Source organism: Prionailurus bengalensis, chromosome D2 (assembly GCF_016509475.1).
Source record: "Prionailurus bengalensis isolate Pbe53 chromosome D2, Fcat_Pben_1.1_paternal_pri, whole genome shotgun sequence".
In the NCBI taxonomy this organism is placed as follows: domain Eukaryota; kingdom Metazoa; phylum Chordata; class Mammalia; order Carnivora; family Felidae; genus Prionailurus; species Prionailurus bengalensis.
Window position 1 is genome coordinate 55,953,585 of NC_057351.1, and position 19,970 is coordinate 55,973,554.

The 19,970-nt window shown below is 52.6% G+C and overlaps 1 protein-coding gene across 1 annotated transcript in view; it reads right to left on the bottom strand.

The window, feature by feature from the left end:
* Positions 1–17,195, bottom strand: part of SLIT1 (slit guidance ligand 1) — a 175,999-nt gene extending 158,804 nt beyond the window's left edge. Inside the window, exon 1 of the mRNA XM_043597129.1 lies at positions 16,616–17,195. Coding sequence (XP_043453064.1) covers positions 16,616–16,812 — 197 coding nt within the window. The 5' untranslated portion in view covers positions 16,813–17,195. The remainder of the gene's footprint in view (positions 1–16,615) is intronic.
* Positions 17,196–19,970: the final 2,775 nt, after the last annotated feature.

Here is a 19,970-nt window from a genome sequence, read left to right on the forward strand (position 1 = left end):
TGTCCCCCTCGCTGATGAGGAAACTGAGGCACAGACTGGTGAAGCAATTGCCCGGTGCCACGCAGCTAATTAGGGGTGGGGATCAAACCCAGGCCAGTGTGATTCCGTGCTCTTTCCCCCACATCATGACGCCTCCTGCCAACAGACTCTGCCAAGCACACCCCTCACCCCAAGTGCTCATGAGAAACTTGGAGGCTTTGGATAGGAAACACGGGGGCCCTGTAATAAGACCCTGTGCTCTGCCTAAGCAGCCGTATCAGGGGGTCCCTGGCCAACTGAGCCAGTGGCTAAGAGCTTGGCCTTTGGAGCCAAACTGTCTGTTCCACCATCACTAGCTGTATAACCTTGGACACGTGGCTTAAATTCCCTGGGCCTCAGTTTCCCCATTTGTCCAACGAGGCTAAGGATAGCACTCACCTCCTAGAGGTGTGGTGAGGCGTACATGACAATATTTCTAAAACACTGAGAGCAGTGCCTGGCACACACAGGTGCTCTCTGGGTCGGTATTACCTGCTGTGAGTATTTCGCTATTACCGCTATCGCTGTCGTGCCCCTCAAGGACCATGGCTCCACCGGGAGGGTGGTGCCCCAGACTCAGCTCAGGCTGGGGCCAGACGGGCAGCACCCCAACGAGCAGGGAGGAGCCAGCAGCTAGCCAGGCTCTGCAGGCCCCAGGATGCAAAAGTCCAGGGAAGAGGCCCTAAGGCCATTCTCTCTCTTCCAAAAGTGACGAGTGTGCATCTGCCCTTCTCCCCCAGGAGGAAATACACTCTGGAGGCAAGTGGCCCTGATTTCCATCAGCTCCTGTGTGGTCCTAACCTAAAAGAAAAACCTCAGTGGTGAACGATTTTGAAGAAAATCCTCTGAAGCAAAGTTACCAAGGTAAAAACAACACACAAGGATTTCGTGAATCCTCTCAGGAAACAAAACTCTGATCCCCAGCACCTGCGTGTTTGGTGATAAACTGAAAGAACCCCTGGGATTTCCTAGAGCTGCAGGAATAAACAGCCTGGGTCCCTCCCGGGGTGTTCTGGGGGTCCCACATGCCTCACAGCGTTTCTTGCCCTAAAGCTCCACCACTCCTAGTGCTAGTTCCCTATGGGACCAGAACATCTTACAGGGCCCCAAACCTGCCATGGCAGTGAGGAGGCTCAGGCCACACTCCAAATCCCTTCCCGCCAGATCTCCAAAAAAATAGGCATGCAGCTCTGACCGTAGCTGAGACAGGCCTCTGGGGGCAGGGGGCAGGGAGTAGGGGGGGCTGTATACCTCAGCTCTGTCCTTTGAAATCTTACCCTGGCCAAATCCATGCAAGGAGTGCCTGCAGAGTCAGGAGAACTGAGGGAAGGAAGGATTTCCCTACCCAGCCAGGGCCCACACACGACAGGCTGAACTCTGCAACCCACAGGCCGCCCAGCTGCACACCCATGCCATTGCGCCTGGAGGGCCTGGGGCCCTGCAGAGCCACCTAACAGGGCTCCCCACATTCCCTCTGGCTCCCCTCCAATCTGTTCTCCTAGCCACAGCCAGAGGGATCCTTTCAAGATGCAATCTGATCGTGTCACTCTCCACTTAAGCCCTTCAATGAATCCCCATTGCTCTTGGAATCGAGACAAAATCTCTACCGAGAACTACAAGGCCCGCGCGGCCTGCCCCCCACTCCCCCTTCTGATTCGCTCCCTCCTGTGGCAGGGCCTTTGAACTGCCATCCGTTCTGTCTAGAATACTCCTTCCTCTTTGCCTGATTCCAAGTGTTCCTTCCAGCTGGTCAAGCTCCCTATCACAGGCCTGCAGAACACCCCAAACTCCTCCTCTGCAGCACAAACCAGATGGATTTGGGGGCTTCCTTGGCTGGTGTCTCAGCCCCTGCGTGAGTTTATAAGCTCCCTGAGGACATGAACTGTGTCAGTTTTTTCTCACTGTCGTATCCTCAGGGCATAACACAGTACATGGCACCTCATAGATGCTGCATTAAGTTACTGCTTGAATGCATGAATAGATTTGCATTAAAGTGGACATATTTCAAACAGCAATGGGTTGAGTGGGTTTTCCAATGTTTCCCTGCTCCCCGCACCAAAGGGAAAAAAAAAACCTATCCTAAATAAGAATTACTCTCCCCGGGGTGCCTGGGTGGCTCAGTCAGTTGAGCGTCTGACTCTTGAATTTGGCTCAGGTCATGATCCCGGGGTCATGGGATCGAGCCCTCAGTCTGGCTCTGCACTGAGCATGGATCCTGCTTGGGATTCTCTCTCTCTCTCTCTCTCTCTCTCTCTCCCTCTCTCCCTCTGCCCCCCACCCAGCTTGCTCTCTCTCTCTCTCTGAAAAAAGAAAAGAAATGCTCTCCCTATCCAATCATTATGTTGTAAACCTGAAACTAATCTAACACTGTGTCAATTCTACTTCAGTTTAAAAATAAATGGGGGCGCCTGGGTGGCTCAGTCAGTTGAGCGTCCAGCTTCGGCTCAGGTCATGATCTCACGGTCCGTGAGTTCTGAGCCCCGCGTCGGGCTCTGGGCTGACAGCTCAGAGCCTGGAGCCTGCTTCAGATTCTGTGTCTCCCTCTCCCTCTGGCCCTCCCCTGTTCATGCTCTGTCTCTCTCTGTCTCAAAAATAAACAAACATTAAAAAAAAAAATTTTTTTTTAATAAAAATAAATAAATTTGAGGGCACCTGTTTGGCTCAGTTGGTTAAGCATCCGACTTCAGCTCAAGTCATGATATCACGGTCCGTGAGTTTGAGCCCCGTGTCAGGCTCTGCACTGACCACTCAGAGCCTGGAGACTGCTTCGGATTCTGTGTCTCCCCCTCTCCCTCTGTGCCTCTCCCCCCCTCATGCTCTGTCTCTCAAAAATGAGTAAATGTTTAAAAATATTTTTTAATAGCCAAATTTTTAAAACAAAAAATTTTTTAAATTAAAAAGAAATGCTCTGCCCAAATGGACATCAGCCAAGAAAAGCTCCACACACTGAGGACACTGCTGTGTTACCAACAACTTCCTATAGCCCACAGGTGAAGAGACTGATTTTTACTCAGCTGCTCTCATAGGAAAATTCCAGCCCCCAGGGCTTCAGCTGCTCTGTTCCTCTACTTCCTTCAACGCATCAGCACTTCTGCCGCAGGGCCTTTGCCCATGCTGCTCTCTCAGCCCAGGACTTCCCAGAACAGTCCTTCCCTCCTCACCTGCCCACCAACACATACACCTGACTGACTCCTAACATCCTTCGGGGCTTCAACTGAAACATCTGATCTAGATCACCTCTTTTATGTGTTCACTCAGCTCCCCCTCCAGAGCTGGGACTGGAATTTGGAGTTGTGTGCAATAATATGAGATCCTTTGTTAAAGGCCAGTCTCTCCTGCCAGGCTAGGAGAAGCAGAGGCCACATCTGGTTTGCTCCCCGCTTTATGCCCAGCACCCTCCACACAGTAGGTGTTCACTGAATAGAGTGAAAATAGGCTGATAAGCAATCCTGCCCACCGAGCCCGGCTGCTGCTGGCATAACTCGGCCCAAGCGCGGCACACAGTCCCGCCAGCTGGCTGAGCCTTGCCCACAATCCTCAGGCATCAGTGGGTCATGATCAGGAGGCTCCCCCAACACCTCCTGCCCCAGCAGAGACCACGGGCCTGGTACCAAGTGCTGGGACTGCCCTCCAGCATACAAGAAGTCAAGAAGCCCCAGGGACGAGTAGTCAGGGGCCCCATGCCAGGACAAAGATGCTGCTGGTCGCACTCTGCCTTGGGCTCCTGGGGACCCATCTTGCTTCCTTGGCTCGAATACTAGAAATATCTATACGATCACAACCAAGCCAACTCATTTAAGCCTCACGAGAGCATCTGGCTCACATTATGAGGAGACTGAGGCATAAAGCCTTTGAGTAACTTGTTCAGGATCAGCTAGCTGGTAAGTAGGTGGAGGACGTAAGCCTTAGCATGTCTGACTCCAGAGCCCAGGTCTTTCTTTCTCTTTTTTTAATTGCAATAAAATACACATAATAAAACTTACCACTTTAACCATTGTAAGTGCACAGTTCAGTAGTGTTAAGTGTATTCACATTGTTGAACAACAGATCTCAAGAGATTTTTCATCTTGAAAAACTGAAACTCTGTACCCATTAAACAATAACTCTCCATTCCTCGCCCCCCCCCACACACACACCGCGCCCTTGACCCTGGCAACCACCATCCTGCTTCTGTCTCTAGGAATTTCACCATTTCAGGTACCCCATATGAGTGGAATCATAATAGTATTTGTCTTTTTGTGACCGGTTTATTTCACTTAGCATTGATGTCCTCAGAGTTCATCCATGTTGCAACATGTGCCAGGATTTCCTTCCTTTCTTAAGGCCGAATTATATTCCAACTGTGTGTGTGCACCACGTTGTGTTTACCCAGTCATCTGTACATGGACGCTTGGGCTGCCTCCGCCCTTTAGCTGTTGTGAATAACGCTATGAACATGTGCAAATATCTTTGAGACCTTGTTTTCAATCCTTTGGCCGCATAGCCAGACGTGGACTTGCTGGATCATCTGGTAATTCTGCTTAATTGTCTGAGGGATCGTCAGAATGTCTTCCAGAGGGTCTACACCATTTTACATTCCCAGCAATAGTACACCCGGGTGTTTCCACACCCTCACCACCAATTGGTATTTGCTGGTTTTTTGATAGCAGCCCTTCTAATGGGTGTGAGGGGGTCAGGGCCCAGCTGTTAACCCCCATTCCATGGTGTATTCTGTTCTGAGGCGTGAAGTCCACCCCAGTCTCTTCATTACCAAGGCCTGGACTTGCCCTCGCCAATCCCCTTCCCAGGTCTGGGGCCTAGCCCTAAAAGCACAGCCCTGCCCACCTCAGGCCCCTGAGAGGCTATCCTCTGACGCTCTGACGCTGAGTCCTCCCACAACACCTCCCCACATCTCCACCCCCGACTCTGCTCACTGAACCCCCACCCTGAGGCTGGACACCTCCCTGTGCCGGCCTGCACTTGGGCCCACCCTGCAAACATGCGCAGGCCAGACTCAATCGCGGCCAATTTGCCTTCATGCTCCAGGGCTAAGCCCCCACAGGGGTTTCACAGGTGCTGAATGAACGTCGGATAAATGAGTGAATGAATGAAAGAAGCCAGGCCTTATTAAGATGCGTGGTGCAGTAGCCAGATTTTAAAGACTAAACACAAACACATCTCAGAGCCTCAAGGCTCAGGGACCCTGGACACCCCGCTCAGCAGCCGTCTGTGCCCCCAGGCACATGGTACGCCTCTCCAACCCACTCCTCAGCAGAGCAGCGATAATAGCTTCCTCCAGGGACAGTTGTGAGCAGAAAAGGGCAGGGGAGGGTAAAGCAGGGCTCTGAGCCTGGCCCGGGCTGGGGGCTTTCCGTGGTGACCACAGACCCCATCACAATTCCCTGCTGCTGCTCTCCTTCTCTGACCTGTCTCCCCATCCCCAAGGGTCTGGCTCCTCATTTCCAGATCACCCCCCAGCCCTCCATGCTACGGTCCATCTGCCCCTACGCTGCCGAGCCCACTCCCCCTCAGCGCTCCTGCGTGCTTTCCCCTCCCGCAGACTTCCTCACGGCTGACTCACTCCCAACCACCTGCCTTTGCCTCCCACTTCTCCCAGGAAACAGGCTGCCCAGCTTGGCCAGTGACCCACACCACAGGTCCAGAAGCTGTCCTCAGGCAGCCTGCCTGCTCTCCCAGGTGAAGCCCCCTCCCCATCTCTAAACTCCTTCTCCGGCGTGGCCAAGAAACACCTGGCCAGGTTCGGATGCACAAGCAGCCAGGAGCTCTTGTTCTCCACTTTCTCCTCCCCTGTTGCCTTCTCTTCCTCCTGAACCCGCCCACCCCCGTTTTGAAAGTGTATTTATTTATTTTGAGAGAGAGAGAGAGAGAGTGGGGTAAGGGGAGAGAGAGGGGGGGAGAGGGAGACTCCCAAGCAGGCTCTGTGCTGTGAGCGCAGAGCCTGATGTAGGGCTCAATCCCATAACTATGAAATCATGACCTGAGCTGAAATCAGGAGTCAGACTCTTAACCGATTGAGCCACCCAGGTGCCCCCTCTTTTTTTTTTTTTTTAAATGAGATATATAATTGACATACAACATTATGTTGGTTTTGGGTGTACAACACATTGATTAGATACCTGTATATATCGCAACATGATCAGCACAGTAAGTCTAGTTAACGTGTGTCACCTCACATAGTTACAACATTTTTTTATTGTGATGAGGACTTTTAAGATCTACTCTCTTAGCAACTTTCAAATATACAATACAGCATTTCTTTTATTTTATTTACTTTGAGAGAGAAAGCAGATGAGGGTGGTACAGAGAGAGAGAGAGAGAGAGAGAGAGAGAGAGAGAGAGAGAATCCCAAGCAGGCTCTGAGCCATCAGCACAGAGCCCGATGTGGGGCTCAATCCCACAAACTGTGAGATCATAACCTGAGCCAAAATCAAGAGTTAGACACTCAACCCACAGGGCCCCCCGGGTGCCCCTGGAATACAGTATTATCAACTGCAGTCACCATACTGTACTTGACATCCCAGGACTTACTGACTTTATAGCTGGAAGTCAGTACCTTTGACCTTCACCCACATCACCTCCTGCCGTCTTACCATGGGCGGAAGCTAAAGTCAAGCCTCATGAGTCTTCAGAGGATGCACTTTCCTTACCAGGAAACCCAGTGCTTCTCTCCAAATGTGTTCTGGGCACCTCCTGCATCTGAATCGCCTGAATTGCCTTTGCCAAAAACCTGCTGAATCAGCATCTCGGGGACGGGTCTCGGAATCTGCATTTTATACCAGCTTCCCAGGAAATTCTTTTTTTTTTTTTTTAAGATTTTATTATTTTGTAAGTAATCTCTACACCCAATGTGGGGCTCGAACTCACAACCCTGAGATCGAGAGTTGCAGATTCTACCAACTGAGCAGCCAGGCCCAACCACTGCCCCCCGACCCAGGAAATCCTTATTCCTGTTGAAGTTTCTGTTCCACCTCTTCCCTAGGAGGCCTTCCCAACTGTCTCTCCAGTCCACATACTCTACAAAGTAACCATCCCCTATCCCTACCCTTAAGGTCACCTTTTAAATGTAGCTGATTATTGGCAACTCAAACAGAAGAAGTAGAAGCCAGGTTCTCTTCTCCCGCTCAGCCACCCTCCCCAAAGTTCACTCCATTCCCAAGATCATTCCCCCAGGCTGGAGGCTTAGGGCCCCATGACCTTCTCATTAGCTCTCTCTGTACTTCCTGCCTCGGTCCAGTCCTGTTTCTTCCTGTGGCTCTGCCTCTGTGGCTCAACTCCATGAGGACTGTGGCTGTTGCCCACTGGTACCGTAGCAAATTGCCACACGCTTAGGGGCTTAAAACAACACATATGTATTATCTTACAGCTCTGGAGGCCCCTTTTGGCTCATGGCCCCTCCCCCATCCTCCCACCCCTTGCTTCCATGGTTATATCTCCTACTGAAGCTGTTCCTCCTGCCTCTCTCTTACAGGAACCCTGTGATGATGTCAGGGCCACCCTGATAACCCAGGATCATCTCTCATCTCAAGATCCTTCACTGCATCTGCAGACCCCCTGTGCCATGTAAGGCAACATATTCACGGTTCCAGGGATTGGAACAGGGACATCTTTGGGACCATTATTCAGCCCACCATGATGACTATATTTTCTAAAGCAAAGATCAGAACCATAAAATGTCTTGCCAAATGTTTTTATTTTGTTAAACTTTTTTTTTAAGTTTTATTAATTTAAGTAGTCTGTAACACCCAACACGGGGCTCAAACTCACAACCCCTCAATCAAGAGTCACATACTTTTCTGATTGAGCCAGCCAGGCACCCCACGTCTTGCTACATGCTTAAAAAAAAAAAAAAAAAAAAAAAAACCAACTCATTGAACACATCTTTTTTGAGCACCTACCAGACAATGGGACTACAAAGATACATGAGACACAGCCCTGCCCTCAGGAAACTCAAAACCCAAGGTACCCATCAAACAAACCAGCTTCTTAAAAAGCAATAAAGTGCTCTTCCTTCCAGAAGAATTCCAATTAATAAGTGTAGAAGGAATGAGGGAAATAGAAAATCAAAATTGCATAATAATGGTTGTAGGCAAGATCCATTAATGGATGCTAAAATTAGTAGGTAAGAATTTGAGGACAAAAAGTCTATGGCAGCCTCGATGTATCTCCCCCAAATATTTATTAACAGCAAATGTGAATTCAGTAATGTCACAGGGAAGAAAACAGGCAGACACTGTCTTAACCAAGAGATTAAGGTTAACATCACCAGCAATGAGACCTATCAGTGTCACCTACCACTGACAGGATGGACGGGGAAGGGCACACCATCCCTGCGGCATTCCTGCCAAAACTCTATTACCTCAATCCAATCAGGGAGAAACATCAGACAAAGCCAAAATGAAGAGCCTTCCAGAAAATAACTTACCAGTACTTTTTGGAAGTGCCATGTCCTGAAAAGCAAGAAAAGACTAAGGAATTGTCACAGACTGAAGGAGACTAAGGGGAAATGACAACTAAACATCATGTGGAATCCTGGACTGGACCCTGGGATAGAAGAAGGACCCTGGGGCACCTGGGGGGCTCAGGCGGTTAAGCGTCTGACTCTTGATTTTGGCTCAGGTCACGATCTCATGGTTCTTGGGATTGAGCCCCACATTAGGCTCTGTCCTGACAGCACAGAGCCTGCTTGGGATTCTCTCTCTGCCCCTTCCCTACTCGTTCTCTCCTTCTCTCTCTCTCTCCCCCCACCCAAAATAAATAACATGAAAAAAAAATTTTTAAGAAAAAGGACGCTAGAGAAGAAGTTGGTGAAATCCAAATAAAGTGTGTAGCTTACTTAATAGCCTTGTGCCAATGTTAACTTCTTAATTTTGATCATCACGCTATGGGTAAGAGAGATGTTAACATTAGGGGAAGATGGGGCACCTGGCTGACTCAGTAGAACATGCGGCTCTTGATCTTGGGGTTGTGAGTTCGAGCCATGCACTGGGTGTAGAGATTACTTAAAAACAAAATCTGAGGCACCTGGGTGGCTCCATCGCTTGAGCATCTGAATCTTGATTTCGTCTTAGGTCATGATCCCAGGATCATGGGACCAAGCCCCACGTCGGTCTCTGTACTGAGCACGGCGCCTGTTTGGGATTCTCTCTCTCTCTCTCTCTCTCTCTCTCTCTCTCTCTCTCTCTGTCTCCTTCTGCCTCTCTCCCTTGCTTGCATGCACACTCTCTCTCTCAATATAAGTAAGTAAGTAAATAAATAAATGTTAAAAATAAAATAAATAAAATCTTTAAAAAAAGAAAAGAAAACATTAGGGGAAGCTGAGTGAAGGGTATTTGTATTATTTTTGCAACTTTCCTGTAAGTCTAAAATTATTTTAAAATACAAGTTGCTCACATTTTTGTTTTAAGACTAAAATCACAGCAGTGGCAGTGAAACCACTGTCAATGGAAAAGCCAGAAACCACAGTGACCATAACCAAGTGGCCTCCCCGCCACCAGCCGGTCTCCCCCTCCACACCAGAGCCAGGCAACAGGATGTCATAAAACACTACTTTGCACTTGTCACCCTCCACTCAAAACCCCTGGGGTGAGTGCTCAAAGGGTCTTTTCGAAAGGACACAGGGGCAGCCCGAAGGGGCTCCCCCAAACGTGGGACACACTCTGAGCATCCAAATAAATAATGATGGGAACAACCCAAGGAACAAAATAATAATCCCTGAATCCACCCTGTTATAAACAGACAAACAGATGGAGGAAAAGGCCAAGTTCTTTCTTGCGGTAGAACGCCAGCTGATAAGCAGAGAAGCAATGAGGATGCTAGAAGTGACTCAGCGACGGCTGCTAAAACCAGTGGCAACGGACGTCCCAACGCAACCCACTGAGGACACAATGCCACTTACGTAGCATAACCTGCCAGAAGTGCATAACCTGGGCATAATGATGAGGATGGAACAGACGAAGCCAGACGGAGGGACATTCTACAAAATAACTGGCCTGTCTTCTTCAAAACTGTAAAGGTCAAGAAAAGCAACAGGCTGAGTAACTAGTCCAAATTAAAGGAGACTACAGAGCTGTCACAAGTGAATGCCATGTGTAATCCTGCACACACCTTCCGAGAGCCACGGATGACATTGTTGAGGCAACGGATGGAGTGCAAACAGAACAATGGAGCAGATACCAGTACTGTAGCAATGTTCAGTTTTCTGATTTTGATGGCCGTATTCTCAGAAAATCCACACCACGCTATTTAGACAGAAAGGCTTACATTTCAATGTAATCTTCTTTTAAAATATGTTTTCTTTTTAAGCAGGCGCCATGCCCAACACGGGGTTTGAACTCACCACCCCGTGACGAAGAGTCACAAGCTCCACCGGCCGAGAGAGCCAGGCGCCCCTCCAACCTAATCTTAAATAGTTCCAAAAAACAAAACTGTGCCTATGCATACTATATGATACAGCAACCAGGGAAATATGAACAATCGAATGTGGATAACGGGCATATAGGAGCTCCTTATGCTTTTGTTGCAACTTTTGTACAAAATTGAAATTATAACAAAACAGAAAGTTACATGGAGCACCAAAGAGTCTTTTTGGGTGATGAAAATATTCTAAAATTGGATTGTAGTGATGTTTGCACAACTCTGAGGATGAAAAAAAAAACCACTGAATAGTAAAAGAAAAAAAATTTGTTTTGATAAAAAAATGTTAGACACACACACACACACACACACACACACACACACTCCCTCTGATGGCTCCCTATTTCCCAGCCCCATGGCCTAGTGCCCATCCATTACCCTAACCTCCTATCTCAGAACTCACCAACACGAATGTACTGGATCCGCTGGATGTACTGGATGTGGCTGGATCCGCTCCTTACTCTCCTCCCCAAATGTATGGCACTCACTTTCTCATGCCCCAGGTTCCCCTGCCCTCACTGCAGCTCGGCCCTTACCTAGGTCCTGCCCGGCCCTCAGACCCCATCAGCCCCTCCTGCCCACCCCAACTCCCGTCTCTTCATCTCTGACGCTGATGGACTACTTGTCCCAGCGTTACTCTAAACACTCTACACAGAGTATCTCATTCAAACTCAGCCCTGCAAGGTAAGTGTCATCATTGGCTCCCCTTTATAGATGAAGTAACGGAGTCACTAGTGAGCCGGCGGGGATCTCTCAGGTGGTAGTGGATGGAGCCAGGATTCAGACTGAGCCACCCTCACACCAAAGCCAGCGCTAGTAGCCGCTGTGCTTTAGTCCCCATAGACATCTTCGCACACCTGCTCTTCTGCAGACAGACCTTTCTCGCCCACCAGCCTGCAAGCTCCCTGGGGAGCGGGTCCACACTCTGGACCTCTCATAACACTATGCACACAGCAGGTGCCCAACAGCTGTTTGTCCGCCACAGGCTGGGTTCCAGAAAGAAGAGGAGGGGGTTGCAAACTCCATCAAAAAGAGGAGCCCGTTCTCCACCCCCACCCCCTCACCCCCACCCCCTCCCCAGCACAGCCCAGCTCCCTGGCTACTGCCCAAGGCCCGGCCGTCATCTGCTCTGGGTAATAAGTATTTGTATGGCGATAATTACAGCATTTGGGGAGAAAATCCCATTAAGCAAGAGCCCTGCCGAGCTGCTAATGCCGGCACAGGACTGGAGGCCAAGCTCCTGTCTGCTTCCAATAATGCAGGAGCCTCCCGTCCCTGCCACCCTTCACCCGGCCCCAGAGAGCACGGCTGTCCCCTGCTCACAGCCCCAGGCAGCCAGGACCACCGAGGACCAGCCCCCTGCCTCCGAGAGGGGCACGGAGGCAGGGGCAGTGCTCTCGGGGGCATCCAGAACACCAGTGGCTACGCGGTGAGGGAAGAGGGAGCAGGGCCATGCTGGGACCCAGAAATGAGTGGTGCCCCAGTTCCTTTCATGTCCTTGCAATTCTGTCACCTTAATAACAATAGTAATACTACCATTTATGGGGCACTTGCTGTGTGCTAGGCCCTGTGCAAAGTGCCACTCCCAGCACTGTCGCATTTAAATCCTCACAACCAGCCTCGCAAGCAGGTCTGCTATCGTCCCCACTTTGTAGGCAAGGAAACAGGGTGCTGAGGAGTCACGCCTTCTCCAGAGTACTTACCCCAGTTTGCCATTATGTGTTTATTCTCATATGTGCCATTCATCTCTACCTCCCTTACTGGGCTAAAACTCAGGGAGAGACAGGTGGTTTGGTGTTCTGTCCGGCACTACTCACTCAGCACGATGCAGACACTCGATAGACAGCTATCTGTTGAATGAATTAATTAAGCCCCATAACTTGTCCAAGGTCCCCCCAGCTGCTGAGAGGCAGAATGGGGCTAAAATCCCAGGCAGTCTGGCTCCAGAGCCATGTCCTCACGCCATCTACCCTGCAGAGAATCCCTGCAGGCCACCACCCTGCTCCCTCCTGCAAACTGCAGGAGACAAAGCTGCCCAGGTCCAAGGAAGGAGCACTCTGGACAGCCAGACTCCAGAAGAGTCCCTTGCAGCACCACCAACACTCACGTGCTTACCTCCCAAGCTCTCTCCTGCCCCACCGGAATCCTCAAACCTTTGCTTGAGCTTCTCAAATAATAATAATAACATCACCCAGTTAAATCACAAAGCATTTTCACACAGCCCTGTGCCAAGCACACCACCAGGCCCTCTACGTGCATTCGCTCCCTTAATCCTCACCATCAACCTGCAAAGCTGTCATCATCGTCCCTTTTACAGATGGGGAAACTGGGTCTCAGAGCAGATGGAGTGACAGCACCAAGGGCCTACCACCGGTCATGCAGAGCCCAGCAATAAGCCCAGAGCACCTGCTACTGGAGCCGCCAGCCCCACTTAGAGGCAGCCTCCCCTGCACAATGCAGGTCTCCGCTGCAGGAGACCACAGTACAGACATGGCTGCGGTCTGGCCCCCTGACCCCTCTCCATGACCACCACCCAATCGTCATTTGGAATTCCAAACAGGCTCCTGGCTGTCCTGGGAAGTCTTCCTTGGGCATGCCCACCCAGCCCCGTTGAATGGGGCCTCCAGATTCAGGGGGCCAGACCAGGAAAAGTTAAGGGCCCTCCAGGCCTCTGCAGCAGGCAGGCGAGCTAGGGCAGTGGACAAACTGGCCACGATGCAAGAGAACAGGCCCCCAGAACCTAACGAACAGCAGATCATGCTGGGCCTGAGGTACGAACGGAGACCAAGGGGCCTCCCCCAGGGCCTTTCCTGGCCTTAGCATCCTCAGGCCTCTCCTGTCTCTGCACCCTGCACCCACGAGGGCAATCTGTGACAAGTCTAGAATACAAGTGCCTGGGGTGGGTGGGAGAAGCGGTGTCCCCGCATTTTACACCCTCTTATCACACTCTCCTGGACGCTCTAGTCTAAAAGACTGTTTTAATTTTTTAAAACTCCAACTGAAAATCAAAGTCGTTGAGTAGAAGAAAAGACAATTAATAGCGGTTGTGGTTAGGTCCCTCTGAGCCTGAGTTCTACAAAGAGATGAAGCTTCCAGGCCTCCTCCACCACACCCCTAACCCTCACTCCATATTTTAATTGTTCCATTGCAGCGAATTATTCAGCGTCCCTGCCTCACGCAGCCCGCCAGCCCCACAGCCCCTCTGGCTGAACCAATCTCCTCAACAGCTCTGGAGTCTGTATGGCCCTTTCCCAGAAGTCTCTGCAGCAAACCAATCTCTTCCCACTTGGGGGGACAGGCCCGGACCCAGAGTTACGGGATATGTGATCATAAAGTTGCCGGGTCTCATGAGCTGCCATAGAAACTGCCCAGAAGACAAAAGGCGAAGGCACAGCTGCACTCTTTCCCAATTTCACAGCCGCAGAAGCCACTGTCTCAGGCTCTGACACTGCACGACACCCCTATCGATTAGACAGGGCGTTTGCTACAGCTATTTTGGGTCTGCCGGGGTGCTCACCAAGGCCTCTTTTCGGGGTGTTCTATTCCTCTTCAAATGGCTCTTCAGAGGCCTGCCTGCTGCACAGGCTTTCACCGCCTGAGAAGTTTTGCACTCAGCAAAGACCAGACTTCCCCCGGCTTCCCCCTGGTAAGTCAGCCCTGGATTCCATCCCTGAAGTCCCCAAAGGAAAAATCCAGAGAGAGAGAGAGAGAGAGAGGACTTCCTGACTCTTCCTCACCTTCCCAACCTCAAGCCCTGTCACATCCCACTGGATGTGACACGCTGCAGCCCCGGGACAAAGCCGGTCCACTCACCCATCAGGCTGGCACACGCACACCTGTGGGCCTTTTGCCCAAACGTTCCCTCTATTTGGGCTGCCTGCCATCTCTGCTTGGCATACTCCGACCCAGCCACTACTGGGTCCCAAAGTATGCTAATAAAATGGCCCATCCTCTGAGAAGCCCCTTCCCTCCAGAAGAGTGCTTCCTACCCCAATGCTCCCCACCACAGCCCCATCACACTGCCAGCCTGGCCCTCTCCCAAGAGCTTCCAGTTATGTGTCCCCTGCCTGGTCCTCTCGCCTGTATATCTCTTGAAGGCAGGGACTTGCTCACTCCCTGCTGGAGCCTCAGCACCGAGGGTAGCTCCTGGCTCTGTTACACATTTGCTGAATTAAATAGAGACTTTTCTCCTGATCCTATCACAATAATACCTCTCACTTAGTAAACATAATGAACCAGGATGCTTTCCATATATGATCTTCGGTCCTCACAAAAACCATCAGCAGCCCCATTTTCTGGATGGAAAGTAACAAAGGCTCAGAGAAGTTAAGTAACTTGCCCAAGGTCACACAGCAACCTCAGCAGTTGAAGGCCCAACTCTCTTTTGCATTAGGAAATTTCACTTCCATTCCACTCTGATAGCAAAAGAGTTCAAGAGTTCCTGAACGCCAAAACTGACACTGTCCTCAAGACTAAAGGTGGAGAGAAAGAGCAAGGAATGGGATGACTTCAGCATTCAGGTCCAAAAGCTAAGGCAATGGGCTACCGTGTCACAGACCTAGGCTGTCATCAGCATAACAGCTGCAAGAAAAATGCCCTGTGGATGCAGCAAAGGAACAGAGAATAGGTCCAGGACAAACAGGTGTGGAGGGCGACCCTGCAACCTCAGGGGTCCTCTGGGCAGATTCCTGACCCTCAGTCCCTCTCCATAGCCACACAGGGTAATGCACAGGCTGCCCCAAGGAAACCTGATTCTGTCCAACCTCTCCCCATGCCAGCATCTCTCCGCAGCCCCACAACACACATGTACACACACACACACACACACACACACACACACACACACCAATTCCCATCTAGATTGCATCTAGATTGCAAATTCTCTGAAACCTCCATGGGAATTTTTCAGACTCAGCCAAGAAGAGTCTGGGGCAAACGTGTGCTCACTAATTGCTGACCTTGGTACAGAGTTTGATCCAGGAGATAGCTCTCCCCAGGGTCAGATTTCTGCCTTTGGCCAGCTGGGAGCTGTGAAAATGCGCTCAAGTTATCGAGATATGTACGCCTTTCCTGAGAGCCATTGCAGTTGCCCAGGAGTGTGGGGAGAAGGGGCAGGCAGGTTTCAAAGGAGCTGGCAGCCTTCTCCAAAGTCCAGTTCAATAATCTCCCGAAGCAGTCACCTCTGTAGGCAGCACAAAGACCCTGCATGTGACCAAAAATCTACACACATGGCCCATGTACAGGGACTCTCACAACCTCCCACTACTGAGGTGACACCACGGGTACTAGGAATTCACACAGACACACATTCTGCAGGAGAATCTGGGGAAACAAATTATATAGATCCATACACACACACACACACACACACACACACACACACCCTACAAAGCTCAGCCCATCTAGAAAGGGCTGAGTTTTCTCAAGAATTTAGAAGTAAGAGACAACAGGGAAAGATGAATTATTTTTAAATGACTTCATGGTCCATGTCTCCACTCCAGGCTCCCGACCCCTCAGCATTATCACACCTACCCTTTTCTGGGTGTCGATGTAATATACCCCAGGCCCCAAACCCAAATCCCTCAGGTCCCATTGTCTGCCTTGGTTAGGGATGGCTGGATGTGAGGTGGGGGGACCAATGCCTGACACCTGCAAGAGAAGAATTCTTAAGGCTCTGGGGCAAACAATGGGGAGGCAGGGGAAGACTGGAAACTTCAACTCCATCCCATCGTGCGGCCCATCACCTGCCTGCTAGCCCACAGAGCCCAGTCCACACATGCAGCTCAGACCACAGCCCAAGCCCCATGTGCCCAAAAGAAGACATGGTGCCTGGCAGTGCGAGGAGCTTCCCCCCTGAGTGCCAGGAAGGCTTGCTGGCACCAAGTCACAGGCACCCTGTAGGAATCAAGTGCTGGCGCAGTGGGAATGGCCTGCCAGGGCTAAGGGCAGGGTGCAGGGGTGAGGATGGGAGCTGACAGCCCCGCCAGGGCCCTTTGAATCCCGGGAAAGGGAAACAGGGGTGCTGCTGGCTCCTGGCTCAAGAAGGACCGCGGCAGGCACTGACCCGTCTATTGGCCACAGAGCCGGGGCCCCAACGGTGCTGCCCCACCCCAGCCCTGAACTCGTCTTGGTGGGAGGGTAACCGCGGGGCTCCCTGAGCGCTGGGGATGGGGGCCGTACTCACAGGCGCTCCGTGTTCCGTGGGATGTTCTTTGGGATGGCCTGCAGCCCCGTGCCGTGGCAGTCCACCGTGGTGCCGGTGCAGGTGCAGAGGGCGGGGCACGCGGTGGCACCCAGGCGCCACGCGGCTGCCCACAGCAGCAGCCAGAGCTCGGGTCGGACGAGCCCCGCCGAGGGCCCCCTCCCGGGCGTCAGCGCCATGGTGCCCTCACCGCGTCCCGCTGGTGTGCCAGACGGCGGCAGCCGCTTACCATCCCCGTCCGGGGCGGCCTCCAGGTGCGGTCCCGGGGCAGCGCCACCGAGGAGACCGCGGGCTCGTACGCGATGCCCTTGCGGGCTGGGAGGCACCTTGCTCCTCCAAGCGACGGCGCCTGTGTGCGGACCGAGGGAGGGCGCCTTGGGCGGAGGGCGCTCGGCTCCTCTCCGGTTTCTCGCTGGCTGCGTCTGTCTCCCTCTCTCCCTCCCTCCAGCTCCCAACTGACTGCTGCGAGGAGGAAAATGGGCAGGCCCCGCGCGCGCACGCACCCTGCGCACACACACTCACACACACACACACACACACACACGCACAATCACACACTCACACCCGCACGCTCGCTCCCACCCGGCAGTCATCCATCAATCGAAAAGCACACATCCAGGGCCAGACTCCTCCCCGCCCTCCCCCCAGCAGCCCCCTCCCCCGCCTCCCGACGACGACCACTCGGTGGCGGCTGCTGAGAGCAGCGTACAGTTTCAAAGGTGGAACCTCCGAGGCGCCGCGAGCGGGCAGGGGGCTACGGGGGAGGGGATGGGAGGATGGCCACCGCTCAACCTGTCCAGTCCTGGCCCTGGCCGACTACACACACACACACACACACACACACACACACACCGCGAGTATGTGCACACTTAGACCCAAGCACTCGGAACCCGCAGCCCCAGCAGCTGGGCCAGAGCGAGGGGGAGATCTTATTTTGCCGTCCGGACCCCCTTCCCCAGGGCCACAGACATGCTTTCCCCGACGTCAGAAAGGCGTCCCAGGCCCCACCAGACTTGCTTTGTGAATACTTGGTGAAAGGAAGCTCCACACCCCAGCTGTCCAAGCTACCTACCTTACTTAGCCTTGGACTTTGAGGGCAGAGCCTTGGGGCGGGGGGGGGGGGGGGGGGGGGGGGGGGCGGGGGGGGGGGGAGGGAGGCGGAATGTACAACAGCCCTAGGCTAAGTACAGTCTTCTCCCCTGTCTCCACCAAGATGGCAGCAACCCACTTGTCTGAGGAGAAGACAGCAGCTACCTGCTCCCTCATGAAAATGGCCCTGATGTGGACATTTGCTCCTCGGGGAGATGTTATTTCTGCCCAGTCGGCTACACTGGCTTCCCAGGTGGGGATGCAGGGTTTGGGCAGAGTATCAGTGGGGGTTGGAAGTCCAACCCACACTCACAGCAATATTCTTCCATTTCTGACAGATGAAAACGAATATTCGGTCCTGCCATCAGAGGACTGCAGACAGGGCTGGAAGAGGGCTGGGTGGCCTGCTTGGGAGAGAAGCTCCTTCCACAGTCCACCCATGTCAACCCCCCAAGCCTCTTACCCTCCTTTGGGTAGGGACTTTTCTTACTCCAAGGCAGGTGTAGACACAGGTGTGGGCATGGGTGTGAACAGGAAATCCAGAGAGGGAGAGAATTATCCTCAAGCCCAGAAAAGATGAAGGATCTCTGGAAAATCAGGACAGCTGTGGTTTGCTACCCAGACATCTTTTGTCCATCGTCCCCTGATTCCTGGCCACCTACAGGCGCTGGCAAGAAGAAACAGTTAAGCAGTTCCAGAAGCACCTCCCTTCCCTGGAGCTGGCTACCTGGGTTTCCCCTCGGGAGGAACCAGAAAGAAAGGTAGCTGGTCCAGGAGGTGTCAGGGGTAGGCACAGCATGGACACAGCTTGTGGGGGGCGTGGGGGGATGTGGCTAGTCTCCACGAGATTAAAGCCTTATCCACCAGGTATCCAAAGACTGGGGGGGGGGGGGGGCTTTGTTTTTCTTTTCCACCTTGATGAAATTTTTACTATCTCCACTGTCATAGCAGAGATAGAACTGTGGCCAGTATGTCACAACTAGTGTGACTGGTGTTATGGGCTTTTGACAGTTCTTTTTCAGGTTTTTACACACTGCTCTCCATGACCTCCATCCCAGGCCATGGGTTCTTCAGTATCAATCAAATGACAACTTGAGGGGAAGGGCCCTTCTTGGGGGTCCCCAGGGGCTGTGACCTTAGAGAAGCTTCCCACACATTAAACCAGAACTCCAGCCTACAAGGGCCTCCTCACTCCTCTCCCTCACCAATTTCTGCTGCTTCTCCGCAGGGCGCTCAGCCCCCTCCTCTCACAGGCCCTGCCAGCTGCCTCAGGCAGAGTTAAATCCTCATTCCACTGAGCCTGCTGCTTTGTTTACCCCCTCTTAGCTGGAGCTGTTTACACATGTGGCTCCTTCCCTGACACTCCTCCTGGGGCAGAGCCTGCCTCTCCCCCACGGCTTACTTATTTCCTCGCTTTGGCACTTAACCCAGCACCTGGCACTTAGTAGGCCTGTCACAGACGGCACTCAGACTGTTGAAGATGTCCAGTTTCCAACCTTCTGCTCCAGCGGTGCCTCCCCAGCCCGGTGACCTCAGAGGGCTCCTCAGAAGCCAGGACCCATGTGGGGAAGAGGGAGAGTGTTGATTAACTGGGCCACTTGCCCTGGGGGCTTCAGAGTGGTAGGGTGATGGGATGGAGGGAGGGGTGGGAGCCAGCAGGGGGCTGCAAGATCAGCCCTGCCCGTGTCTCCCAAGAGCCAGCCAGTGCCCTAGAAGCTTCTAGACTGGCCTGGACAGCGAATCCCAAATTGTCACCACCTGGCAAAGCCTGGCGTTTCCTATAAAGGGGAGGGAAGGAAGGGGGCCCCCTCAGACCCAGGACAAAGACTCCCCATGCCAGCCTAGTCATGGGAGGCCCTGCCCCAGCAGCCAGGCAGCTCCCCAACTTGGCTCCTAGCCCCAGTTCCTCCACCCCAGAACCTGGCTGGCTCCCCAGTTTGGGAGGCAGCTAGCCATGAATGAACGCAGCTCATTAGCGTTCCTAGCACATTTACTCTTGAAACAACCGCCTGGCCAGCCGCTCACCCCCCACCCCCACTCTGCTTTGCTGGTTCAGTTTCCTCTCCCAGGCCCCTCCCTCTGTTGGATCTCCCTGCCCCCTCCCTACAGCAAGGCCACCTGCTCCCTCTGCACGGGTGGGGAGGAGGCAGCCTTGTCATACTGCCTCTGCCAGGAAGGCTCTGCCAAAGCCCACTGGCTACCGTCAGGGCAACCCGGGATGGCGGGGTGGGTGGGGGGGACTTGGGGC